Here is a 13,344-nt window from a genome sequence, read left to right as displayed (position 1 = left end):
CCCCCCCCCCGCTAGGTGTCTCGCGCGGCGCGCTCCCCTTCGCGCCTTCCGCCGCGAGCTCCGCCCCTTCGCCTTGCCCTCCCCAGGTGTGTGCGTGCTACGTCACCCCTCCCACGCGCACGGGGCGTGCTGGCGTCGGCGGCGTCCTCCCTGCGCTCCGCGTCACCGCTCCTGGCCTGGCGCGCGGCGGCGGCGGCGGCAGCAGCGCCCGGACGGTCGGTTGGTTCCGCTCGCAGCGCCTCGGGGCTCGCTCTTCCGCCGGCCCCCGCCCCGCCTCGGCCGCCTTTCCTCCGCCGTTGGCCTCCACCTCCCGCCCCGGCCGCGTGGGGACCGCCGGCGGAAAGGCCCCGTTGGTGGCCGGTTGGAGCGCGCGCGCGCTCGCGGCCTGCACCGCTGCCGGCGTAGCGCGGGCCGGGCCTGGCAACCGAAGGCTCGACTTCTGCCCTGGGAAGGGGATAAAAGCGGCGGCCGGTTGTCGGGTGGTGAAGCCGGCGGAGCGCGCGGCTCTGTCCGTGACAGTTGCGTCCCTTTTTTCGGGTGCGATGTTGAAGTCAGAAATCGGAAATGCAGCTGGATGCGATTTCAGTTTCCTTTCCTCCTTAAAAAATAAATACGTCTGTAGTTAGCACTTGGCTATCGAAAGTGAAGTACTGTGAAAATTCATTACTTGCTTTAATTGCTTTCTTTCTTGAATAAAAAGCAAAATATGCGTTTAATGTTTTAATTTTTTTTTGCTCACTTTTCTCTTCACCGTTGCTAGGCTGGTTTGTTTTGGGTTTGTGTGGGAGTGACGGTCTGTAATGGCCTGAGCCTCAAGTTCAAAGGTCTGGTTCCTCATAGCTTAAAAAGAAGTGGTTTGGGTTTGTTTTTTTTAATATCTAGCCTGTTGATGGTTGATATATGAATGATAATTAAATAGTATTTGCTTATCAAGTCACAAAAGGGACAGAAAAGAGGGAATTAGGGTTATATGCTTGCAGGTGAGGAAGTGTTGCGAATGAAGACACTGCCTGTCACTGTTCTACATCTTGGCTGTGTCTGTAGTAAAAAAAAAATACAACCCTAAAGAACTCTCCCGTGTTTTTTAAAAAGTGAAACTTTTCTCCATTTAAGAATCATGGAATATTCTGTGAAGCTTTATTACATTTAGTTAAATACTCCTGTAGTCCCATTATTAACCATTAAGCGTTTGTAAATTATCCGTATTTTAAAGGATGAGTTTAAAGAGGAGTTGAAATGCTTTAGATAAGTTCTTAATCCTGACACAAACATAGTTTTGAGTGGGCTTGATTTCTTTTTTTTCCATTTTCCTTACAAAATGTGATGTGTTGGGGTCTGTAAGTGACAGAGGTGTGGAAACACAAGTGAGAAACTGAAAATGGGCCAGGGTGTCCCGGCACTGAGAACCTACAGGTGTGCAGTGTTGGACTGGGGGTGGCATTATCCCCCCCCAGCTGGATCGGGTTTATTCCAGGGCAAATTGAACAACTCTTTTGTGCTGGAAAAGTTGTCAACCTGGGCGGAGCCGCTGAGTGGGGATTGGCTCCAGGTGCCCGTGTTTACAAGAGAATTAGAGACCTGACCCTGTGGGTTGTTTGTTTATTTTCTGTTTGCTTACAGAATTTGGGTTTGATAGACTATCCAGTTCGAGCATTGACCTATCAGAATTATTTAATAGCAGTAAACTCCTGTCTGTGTCCAGTCAGACTAGATCTAAATCGATTTAAAAGACAGTTTAGAAAAATCTTACTTTTTAAAGCTTTAATGGATTGTGATTGTAGTTGCAGTAGAGAATATGGCCAGAAGAAGGAGAAAAACCACCCCAAAATAAGCCTCATAAGCTAAAAACACTAGACGAGAGGATTAGTGTCTTTTTTTTTTGTCTAAACATGTTTGAAAAGCCTTTGAAGTAAAAAGAAAAAAAAATATCTGGAGAGCACATAGAGGTACTCGTGTCTATAACCACCCCTCCTGGCAAGAAGGAAGGGTTTAGTATTTTATGTCTTTTAAACCAAACGTGTTTATGATGTTTCCGCAAACTCTTGCGGTCATCCTGATCCTCGTTTTGATGCTGAAAATGTAGGGTTTTGGGAGGGTGGGGAGAGAGAATGGATCTGTTGCAAAAAGAGCTCTCAGAAGCGTAGTAAGTAGAGCCTCCTCCTGAGCTGAAGCACAGCAAAGCCCAGCTCCCTGGATCTGTTTAGACTTGTGCCTCTCAACGGTCCCATGAGTGATAAGATCAGAAACTGGGTGTTTTTTAAAGATTCTGGCGAAAATTTTGCTGCCTCCAACAAATAATTGAAACTTGTTATGTCTTTTGGCAGCAGATGTACTAAATAATAGCTTCCAAGATCACAAAATTGATCATAAACATTTTGCTTAAATGTTGTTACTGATTATAATTAAAGCTGCTTGAATAAATAATTTTTATTTGGAGTTGATAAACATTGAAGGTGTATACTTCTATTCTGCTTCATATTTTTACTGTCCTGGTGTTTAAAAAGATTAGTTAAGCAAGACAGCACCTCATTTCTTAAGAAAATGTGATTGATTTAGCTACTCTAGAAGAGCTTCCTTTCTCAATGTCCACTTAACTAATTGTTTAAGAGGATGTTGTTACAATTGATTAGTGTCCAGTTGACAAAAGATAGCGAGAGGTCAGTAGAAGAAGCAAAGTTTACTGTTTTCTCTTCAGAAAACTGTATTGCCATATGATTAAAACCTAACATAATAGGGGTTTTTAAGAATATTTTAAGATAAATTCTGATTTGTCTTATTTTTTCAGTCTTTCACAAGGACTGTGATGCTGGGAGCAGTCACACAGTGAGATGTGATGGACAAGGCACAGGGTGTTAATGTGTTAGTGAAGCTGTTTGAGTGGTTGAAGGAGGCTGGGTCTCCATTAGATTTTTTTTTTTTTTGGTCTAGACGATGGAGGCTGGATTTCATTTCCAGTTGTAACAAAGACTTTTTGTCTTAGCAAGATGACTTTACTCCCTGTTGCTCAGGTTCCCATTTGGAAATAGAGCTTATTCCAGCCTGTTGGGGGGGTGAACGTTCTGGGGAATATCCCCTTATTTTGAAAAGGAAGGCAAATCACTATAAGAGATTACAAATAAATAATCTATAGCTTTAAAGAATCTTCAAACAACAAATATCCATGCGAGTCCAAAAAATGTGTGGCCTGTTGATGGTTGATACATGAATGATAATTAAATAGTATTTACTTATCAAGTCACAAAAGGGACAGAAAAGAGGGAATTAGGGTTATATGCTTGCAGGTGAGGAAGTGTTGCGAATGAAGACACTGCCTGTCACTGTTCTACATCTTGGCTGTGTCTGTAGTAAAAAAAAAACAGCCCTGAAGAACTCTTCTGTGTTTTTAAAAAAATGAAACTTTTCTGCATTTAAGGATCATGGAATATTTTGTGAAGTTTTATTACATCTAGTTAAATACTCCTGTAGTCACATTATTAACCATTAAGCGTTTGTAAATTATCTGTATTTTAAAGGATGAGTTTAAAGAGGAGTTGAAATGCTTTAGATAAGTTCTTAATCCTGACACAAACATAGTTTTGAGTGGGCTTGATTTCTTTTTTTTCCATTTTCCTTACAAAATGTGATGTGTTGGGGTCTGTAAGTGACAGAGGTGTGGAAACACAAGTGAGAAACTGAAAATGGGCCAGGGTGTCCCGGCACTGAGAACCTACAGGTGTGCAGTGTTGGACTGGGGGTGGCATTATCCCCCCCCAGCTGGATCGGGTTTATTCCAGGGCAAATTGAACAACTCTTTTGTGCTGGAAAAGTTGTCAACCTGGGCGGAGCCGCTGAGTGGGGATTGGCTCCAGGTGCCCGTGTTTACAAGAGAATTAGAGACCTGACCCTGTGGGTTGTTTGTTTATTTTCTGTTTGCTTACAGAATTTGGGTTTGATAGACTATCCAGTTCGAGCATTGACCTATCAGAATTATTTAATAACAGTAAACTCCTGTCTGTGTCCAGTCAGACTAGATCTAAATCGATTTAAAAGACAGTTTAGAAAAATCTTACTTTTTAAAGCTTTAATGGATTGTGATTGTAGTTGCAGTAGAGAATATGGCCAGAAGAAGGAGAAAAACCACCCCAAAATAAGCCTCATAAGCTAAAAACACTAGACGAGAGGATTAGTGTCTTTTTTTTTTGTCTAAACATGTTTGAAAAGCCTTTGAAGTAAAAAGAAAAAAAAATATCTGGAGAGCACATAGAGGTACTCGTGTCTATAACCACCCCTCCTGGCAAGAAGGAAGGGTTTAGTATTTTATGTCTTTTAAACCAAACGTGTTTATGATGTTTCCGCAAACTCTTGCGGTCATCCTGATCCTCGTTTTGATGCTGAAAATGTAGGGTTTTGGGAGGGTGGGGAGAGAGAATGGATCTGTTGCAAAAAGAGCTCTCAGAAGCGTAGTAAGTAGAGCCTCCTCCTGAGCTGAAGCGCAGCAAAGCCCAGTTCCCTGGATCTGTTTAGACTTGTGCCTCTCAACGGTCCCATGAGTGATAAGATCAGAAACTGGGTGTTTTTTAAAGATTCTGGCGAAAATTTTGCTGCCTCCAACAAATAATTGAAACTTGTTATGTCTTTTGGCAGCAGATGTACTAAATAATAGCTTCAAAGATCACAAAATTGATCATAAACATTTTGCTTAAATGTTGTTACTGATTATAATTAAAGCTGCTTGAATAAATAATTTTTATTTGGAGTTGATAAACATTGGAGGTGTATACTTCTACTCTGCTTCATGTTTTTACTGTCCTGGTGTTTAAAAAGATTAGTTAAGCAAGACAGCACCTCATTTCTTAAGAAAATGTGATTGATTTAGCTACTCTAGAAGAGCTTCCTTTCTCAATGTCCACTTAACTAATTGTTTAAGAGGATGTTGTTACAATTGATTAGTGTCCAGTTGACAAAAGATAGCGAGAGGTCAGTAGAAGAAGCAAAGTTTACTGTTTTCTCTTCAGAAAACTGTATTGCCATATGATTAAAACCTAACATAATAGGGGTTTTTAAGAATATTTTAAGATAAATTCTGATTTGTCTTATTTTTTCAGTCTTTCACAAGGACTGTGATGCTGGGAGCAGTCACACAGTGAGATGTGATGGACAAGGCACAGGGTGTTAATGTGTTAGTGAAGCTGTTTGAGTGGTTGAAGGAGGCTGGATCTCCCTTAGATTTTTTTTTTTTTTTGGTCTAGACGATGGAGGCTGGATTTCATTTCCAGTTGTAACAAAGACTTTTTGTCTTAGCAAGATGACTTTACTCCCCGTTGCTCAGGTTCCCATCTGGAAATAGAGCTTATTCCAGCCTGTTGTGGGGGTGAACGTTCTTGGGAATATCCCCTTATTTTGAAAAGGAAGGCAAATCACTATAAGAGATTACAAATAAATAATCTATAGCTTTAAAGAATCTTCAAACAACAAATATCCATGCGAGTCCAAAAAATGTGTATTTTTTTTCTAAAGCATGAGGGGAAAATCACCCAAATGGGGACAGTGTGACTGGGTGCCCTGCGGTTACAGGGTTGAGGTGGCGTTGCCACAATTGATTGGACTGCAGGCTTGTAACAACAGTCCGGGGCTAGCAAAATTCTTACTTAACTGCAGTTATCTTTTCTTGTTGCAGCTTGAAATGTACCGTTTTAAAGCAGAATTGCATGGAGTGGATGAGGCTGTGCTCACCTGTGGACCAGCTGCTGGTGTGGGTGGGAGTGGGAGAAATGGGAGATGGAAATAATCTGTTACCGCTGATTTTTGGGGGCACGTTCACGTGGTCAGAGGAAGCCACTACGTAAATTACATCATCTGGTTGGCTCTTCTATAACTCTGTTTCCTGAATCTTTACCGTTGCCTCTCGACCAGTGTTTTAGAGGCCCCAAACGAGGCGAGGGAGGGACTGTACCTCGGCGGTAGCTCCCGAGTGTTGGATTGCTGTAGCTGCTCAACTTGCTGCGCCAGAAGTTTCACTCAAGGCTTTTAAAATAGAGAAAGCCCCCCCCTCCTCCCTTCTACAACAGTGGACGGTGCCAGATTTTTAATAATATGCACATAGGCTAACATCACGGGAGGGTTTAGAACAATAAGTTGAGTCACTTCCTCGTTGTGCGCCTGCCAAGGCCTCGCACCCGCTGCTGGGCCCAGTAACAGGTGACATCACTCCTGCCTAACTCCGACAGGACAGGAGCTCCCCGGGTCAACAACACTGTCACCTGCTGCACAGCTACAGAGACATGAGGGGAAAATCACCCAAATGGGGACAGTGTGACTGGGTGCCCTGCGGTTACAGGGTTGAGGTGGCGTTGCCACAATTGATTGGACTGCAGGCTTGTAACAACAGTCCGGGGCTAGCAAAATTCTTACTTAACTGCAGTTATCTTTTCTTGTTGCAGCTTGAAATGTACCGTTTTAAAGCAGAATTGCATGGAGTGGATGAGGCTGTGCTCACCTGTGGACCAGCTGCTGGTGTGGGTGGGAGTGGGAGAAATGGGAGATGGAAATAATCTGTTACCGCTGATTTTTGGGGGCACGTTCACGTGGTCAGAGGAAGCCACTACGTAAATTACATCATCTGGTTGGCTCTTCTATAACTCTGTTTCCTGAATCTTTACCGTTGCCTCTCGACCAGTGTTTTAGAGGCCCCAAACGAGGCGAGGGAGGGACTGTACCTCGGCGGTAGCTCCCGAGTGTTCAGATTGCTGTAGCTGCTCGACTTGCCGTGCCAGAAGTTTCACTCAAGGCTTTTAAAATAGAGAAAGCCCCCCCCTCCTCCCTTCTACAACAGTGGACGGTGCCAGATTTTTAATAATATGCACATAGGCTAACATCACGGGAGGGTTTAGAACAATAAGTTGAGTCACTTCCTCGTTGTGCGCCTGCCAAGGCCTCGCACCCGCTGCTGGGCCCAGTAACAGGTGACATCACTCCTGCCTAACTCCGACAGGACAGGAGCTCCCCGGGTCAACAACACTGTCACCTGCTGCACAGCTACAGAGAGCTTGTATTTGCTTGCTTTCCTGTCTTTTAAAAAAAAAAAAATAACCCACCAACTTTACCATTTTATTACTGTTCAGCAAGCCAATTTTTTAAGAGCACCCCCCCAAAAAAAAAAAAAGGATTAAACTCGTCAGCTGCTGTGTATAATAATGTATTCTTTCTCTTTGGAATTGACTGATAGAAATGCACCCGGGATTCGTGCTTCTGAGAAATTCAGATTAACTTAAGGCTTTGGAATTCCACCTGTTGGGTTAAGAAGTTATCTTTGTATTTTGTAAAATGGCACTATCTATTTAAAATGGATATTTATCTTGAAACATCTGTGGAGATGCCGTTACACAGGGAGCTGATGGGATTTGGGTTCATCACACTAATGGGTTGTTGCGTGCTGCTGCGGTTTCTTTGGGTTGGTTTTTTTTTTCCTTTTTCCCCTCTCCTCCTTTTGCATGTTCTATCCTGGAGGTTCCTCTTGGCTGATCTTTCTATTAAAAGCCAGTACTTGGAGGTAACAGCAATAAAAAGTGGTACCATTTAGACTGCGTTTTGCAAACGCACCGCATTTCATTTGGAGATAATGAAACGGAGCTTGTGCCGTTGAGTCCGGTTCCTCTCTGCTGAGGGCAAATGTGAAGTGGCTCAGGGTTTTATTTTTAAATTTAACTCTTGCAATTGGCTGTTAAATTTTAATGTGCAATACTGAAACAAGCTGGAACGGAATCTAAATGAGACACTGAGAGGAATGAGCTTGTTGGATTTGCTTATTGGGTATAGCTTTAAAATGCTACAGCAGCTATTTTTATAAAATTTCTTTTAATAAAGATTTAGCGTTCTTCTCGCTGTGGACAGCTTTCTTATCCCTTGTCAGAGAATTAAGTTACAGATACCAGATAAATTGCATTAAATGGCTAAGTGCAAAAGCTATTAAAATACTGTATGGATAGATGAAGGCAATTCTTATGTTCTTATTTATTAGGTAGCTGAAATTTTCAGAAATAAATCTCAACTTGTCTAACCCGATATATTGGGAGGTTTTGATACAAGAAATAAATCTCAACTTGTCTAACCCGATACCTTTAGAGATATTGGGAGGTTTTGATACATGGGATGATTTTGCTGTGATGGGGAAAGTACCTCCCAGCACTCACTCAGGTGGTTGGTTAATATTGTGCTAATTAATGCAGTCACTGTGATGGTCCCTTCCCCACCTTTTTCCACTCAAAGTTAACGTGGGTTATGTCATACTTACCTCTTCCCAGGTTTTAGAGAGCTCTTGGCTAAAGGAGTCAGAGAATCAAGTGATGGAGTGAACAGTTTTTTGGGGGGTGTGGGAATCTAGCCATCTTGGGGGCTTTTAACTAACAGCATTTTATTAATAAGCTGCTGAAGCTCCCCGTGGCTGTTGGGCTGGAGAGATGCAGCCGTGGCATGAAACCAGGACACCTGTGAGGCCTCAGGGGCAACGGCTGCTCTGGCCAGGCCAAAATCGGATTTGTGACATTCACACCTCTTGATGCTCCTTCCTGTATTGTACTCAGTATTGCCAAAAAGGAGTTATTTTTAACAGCAGTAAGACTTGGTGTGTAAAAGCTGCTGACGCAGCACCAAATGTTGCAGAACTTGGTGGTTCTGGCAGGGTGTCCTCAGAGGGAAGGGAGCACACCTGTGTGTGTGCTGTGTTAGCACACTTGAGCTGCCTTACTGGTTTTGATGGACTTCTGCTGTTTTGTGGATAATTTAGGCCTCATTTTTTAAAGGAAATCACATCAGAGCTAAAACAAATATAAAGAAGACAATAGTGGTTGTCATTCCTGATGTATTTTGCAGGAACATTTGATTCAATATATAATAGGATCGGTACATCTTGAACAAGCAGTGCTGCCTGGAGAGTTAGACACTGCTGGAAACCAGTTTCTGTTACTTCTTGCACTATTTCAATATATGTTTTTATTAGGTGTATATAAGAACAGGTTTCTTGATTAACTGCTCTCTGTTATCCGAGTCCCATGATGTTGTGCTTCTGATATCTTGAGGGGTGGGAGGAAACATTGATTTGGTGGCTAGAGAGCAGCAAAAATAAAAACAGGGAGAGAAAGTCCTGTTTTCAGGTGGATTCCTGGAGTAAATTGAAAGATGAAAAAACAACACTTGATACTGCTGGAATTGTTTAAATGGAACTTTTTGTGTTGTATAAGACTGGATGGAAGTGTCAGCTGCAGAAAAGCAATCTCCTATTATCTTTTCTCTACTTATCAGTTGGAGTTGAAATAATCCTGTAAAATAGGAGCTAATGAAGCGATATTAATTATATAACTGGTACGTGTTTCCGCTCTTACCAGCATTTTTCTTTCCTTTTGAGGTTTTTCTAAATGAAAGGCAAGTTTTTGCTTGGGGGGGAGTAGGGATTGCTGTCCTTGGCGCCGTGTTTTTGAGGCTGTTTGGATGGTGTAACCCAAGCACTGTGCTCCTGTCTCAGGTGAACGGCCCTGACGGCATTCTGCAGAATGGAGCTGTGGATGATAACGTGGCGAAAACCAGCCAGCTTCTGGCAGAGCTGAATTTTGAAGAAGATGAAGAAGATACCTATTACACAAAGGATCTTCCTGTGCACGCTTGCAGGTAAGACCTCGTCTTTGCCTCAGGCTTATTATTTCCAGAGGGCAGGAACACTTTGGGTGAGTGAAAGGTGTATGTGTTTAGAGGATTTTTGGAATTTGAGAGCAACTTCCTTGGAGACGGCCACGTAGTGGTAGGAAGATGGTGCCCTCTGGTGAGCTCTTGTGCGAGCTGCTGCTGCCAGGAGGTCTTTGGGCTTCCTTGAAGAACAGATGGCTCTGCTGGGGAGGGACAGTGATGGTGGGGAGTGGTAAAATACATGAGGCTCACACAGAAGTTCAGCTCGTGTTTGATGCTTTCACCAGCACTCGTGTTCTCTAATTTTCACTTCCCCTTATTTTTGCACGCTACTGGGTAGTTTAAATCTTGCATTTGAATTTTCCTATGAGCCATTATCCAAGCACTTTTTGTTTTTTCATTTTTAATTCCAGTTACTGTGGCATCCATGACCCTGCTTGTGTGGTTTACTGTAACACCAGCAAAAAGTGGTTCTGTAACGGGCGTGGAAATACCTCTGGCAGGTAAATGGTCAAATGGTGGAAATAACAATGACAATCTTTTTTTCGAGTGTGTTTGTTTTGAAGTGGTGGCTGTGACTTTACATTTTGGTGATAATTGAAGTCTAGTGACTTAAATGTGAACCTCCAGCCTCTTCTTTAGCTTTTCCGCTGTTACCAGCTTAGACTTTGATCTCAGCAAAACTTGAATCACTTCTGTAAAGTGAACTTGCTGCTGCTTCCCCAATCCTGTGTTCTTGCAAAGCACAGTCGAACTTGCTCTTGAACTGGGGGGTTTTGGGAAGCTTCTTTCAATTATCAGTAACATAAAAAGAACTTTTTAGACGCTTCCTATTCTTTCACGTTTATCTACCTTGAAGCATTCATGCACTGAAAAAAACATTTAAACTGTGTTAACAGTATCTTTGCTTGGATGAAAAGAGCAAGATCTTACCAATGTTCACCACAGTGTAAATAGACTTTGTGTTTTTAATAACTGAGGTGATATATTAGGACTAAATCTGATTTTCCTATTAACTTTGTATAAACATATGTCCTTTCTGTTTTCAGCCACATTGTTAATCATCTTGTGAGAGCGAAGTGCAAAGAGGTGACTCTCCATAAAGATGGACCTCTAGGAGAGACTGTCTTGGAATGTTATAACTGTGGATGTCGTAATGTGTTTCTCCTTGGCTTTATTCCAGCTAAGGCAGACTCCGTGGTGGTTCTGCTGTGCAGGTGAGAGAATGCCTTTATTGGTGTGATTATATCGACTCTATTGCATAGCCTTATTTCTAAAGGGCAACACTGAGAGAATGCCTTTATTGGTGTGATTATATTGACTCTATTGCTTTCATTTTGTACCAAAAATACACTTTATACTCTTAATTTTCCACCGTTTTTCTTACGCTTACCACTTACGCTTGCCAGTCTTTCCTTACATTATACTCTTAATTTTCCACCGTTTTTCTTACACTTACCTTTGCTTACACTTGTGTAATTTAATAATTTTTTTCAATATTTTGGTTGTGCAGGCAGCCATGTGCCAGTCAGAGCAGTTTAAAGGATATTAATTGGGACAGTTCACAGTGGCAGCCTCTTATCCAAGATCGCTGTTTCCTTTCGTGGCTGGTAAAGATTCCATCTGAGCAGGAACAGTTGAGAGCACGTCAGATTACAGCTCAACAGATCAACAAACTGGAAGAACTTTGGAAGGTATGTGCTGCTTTTGAAATACTGGATATTTTAGCAAGTGCTAATTTGTTGTTTCATGAAGAAGGACAAAACATTCCATCTGAGCAGGAACAGTTGAGAGCACGTCAGATTACAGCTCAACAGATCAACAAACTGGAAGAACTTTGGAAGGTATGTGCTGCTTTTCAAATATTGGATATTTTAGCAAGTGCTAATTTTGTGGTTTTGTGAAGGAGAAGGACAAAATTGTCTTAGCAACTCTAAGTCAGGGAATATACTTTAATCTCATGAGGTTTAAATGCAGCAGGTTTGACAAATAATGCAACTGGGAATTGATTGAAGGATTCAGAAGATCATCTATCAAAGTAGGAAGGTTTCATCCTTGGGTTCTCTAGCTCTGTTTGAGCTGCACTGTCCAGCAATCTGGAAGAAAACCAACAACTTTTCTTCCCAAACTGTTAGTCCATGCCTAGTATTCAGTTACTGCTTTTTGAGATGTTTTTCTGTATATCCTTTAATGTATAACAAACCGGACTGGATGCGAGTGAGCAAGACATAATGTCTTGGTGTAGGTTTAACTGGTTATACCTTGAGATAACTTTCTGTAGTATTAAAACACATCAATCCTCTTGCATGGTGAGAGATTGTCAGTTGTTTATGCTTAGAATTTCAGAACAAAATGTTTGTGCTTTAAATTCTAGGAAAATCCATCTGCAACCCTTGAGGATTTAGAAAAGCCTGGTGTTGATGAAGAACCGCAGCATGTCCTGCTCAGATATGAAGATGCTTATCAATACCAGAACATATTTGGCCCTCTGGTCAAGCTTGAGGCTGACTATGACAAGAAACTCAAGGAGTCTCAGGTAACATGCTTGAAAATGTGCCTGTTTGAGGGGCCTTCTGACCAGTTCTCTGGTATCAAACACACGGTCACTGTTAACAGCACAGAAAGAAGGCTCAAGTGAAATAAATGTCTTCATTACAGTAGTGTTACATCACAGTAATTGCAGTACTAGTGGTGATGTGTGATAACAGGGAGAGAAAACAAAAATACCTGAACTGAGGTTGTAAAAAAAGAACTTGAAACACTTCCCTCTTCTGTGCATTCAAAGTTTATCTTTCCAAGAACCAGATTCTATTATGGAACTGTGCAACTTGGCCACCTTTTTCTATGTTATCCTCATAACTTGCAGTTTCCTTTGTCAGTTGGAGTTTCCAGTCATATTGAGTTATATGAGGTCACATCAGCACTTAGTGAATGTTCTAAAGGTGGGGGGAGAGAATAGCACAGGTGGTGATTAGGACTTTGTTTCTCATGAGCTAAGTAACTCTTGTAGAACAGAATTATGTTCTGCAGATGGTGTGGACTCAGTCCATAAGAATAAATACAGATATTTGTCTATACTGTGACACTAGGCCAGTAGGCTTTGTATTTCTCTGATTTTGAAGTATAGGACAGTGGGGACTGTGGTAGTTGGCAAACAGCTCTTTAAGAACCTAATAGATGTCTCTTCTTTACCATTAGACCCAAGACAACATCACAGTCAGATGGGACCTGGGCTTGAACAAGAAAAGAATTGCTTATTTCACTTTGCCAAAGACCGATTCAGGTAGGGACAGCTTGATTGTATGTTTTCTCTGGCTTTGGTTTTTTTCTTTAATGCCTGGTGAATAACATCAGTGTGTTAAGAGCTGTGATGATCCTGGGATATATGAGAGTACCATGAGTTTTTTGTGTTGGGAGATGTTCATTGGTGAATATTCTGAGAGCATTTTTTCCCTCCCTTTGTAGATATGCGTCTTATGCAAGGAGATGAGATCTGCTTGAGGTACAAAGGAGACCTGGCCCCTCTATGGAAAGGAATTGGTCACGTTATCAAAGTTCCTGATAGTATCCTTTACTTAGTGAGCCTTTGGGAAGGCTTAATTAAAGGCTGAAGTCTGAGAAATCTGTGAATTTCTACAAAAGTAATTTTGAGATCATTCTAATTTGTGGGGGGTCTGCTAAAAAAAAAAA

At 41.9% G+C, this 13,344-nt stretch overlaps 1 protein-coding gene across 1 annotated transcript in view; it reads left to right on the top strand.

The window, feature by feature from the left end:
* Positions 1-7,351: 7,351 nt before the first annotated feature.
* UPF1 (UPF1 regulator of nonsense transcripts homolog (yeast)) overlaps positions 7,352-13,344 on the top strand; it is a 23,124-nt gene continuing 17,131 nt past the window's right edge. The window contains exons 1-4 of the mRNA XM_014938102.1: positions 7,352-7,429; positions 9,497-9,639; positions 10,068-10,157; positions 10,704-10,759. Of these exons, the coding sequence (XP_014793588.1) occupies positions 7,352-7,429; positions 9,497-9,639; positions 10,068-10,157; positions 10,704-10,759 (367 nt within the window). The remainder of the gene's footprint in view (positions 7,430-9,496; positions 9,640-10,067; positions 10,158-10,703; positions 10,760-13,344) is intronic.

Source organism: Calidris pugnax, unplaced genomic scaffold (genome assembly GCF_001431845.1).
Source record: "Calidris pugnax isolate Ruff unplaced genomic scaffold, ASM143184v1 scaffold46, whole genome shotgun sequence".
Lineage (NCBI taxonomy): Eukaryota > Metazoa > Chordata > Aves > Charadriiformes > Scolopacidae > Calidris > Calidris pugnax.
Note: the sequence above shows the minus strand (reverse complement) of the source record. Positions and strands in the feature narration are given on the sequence as shown.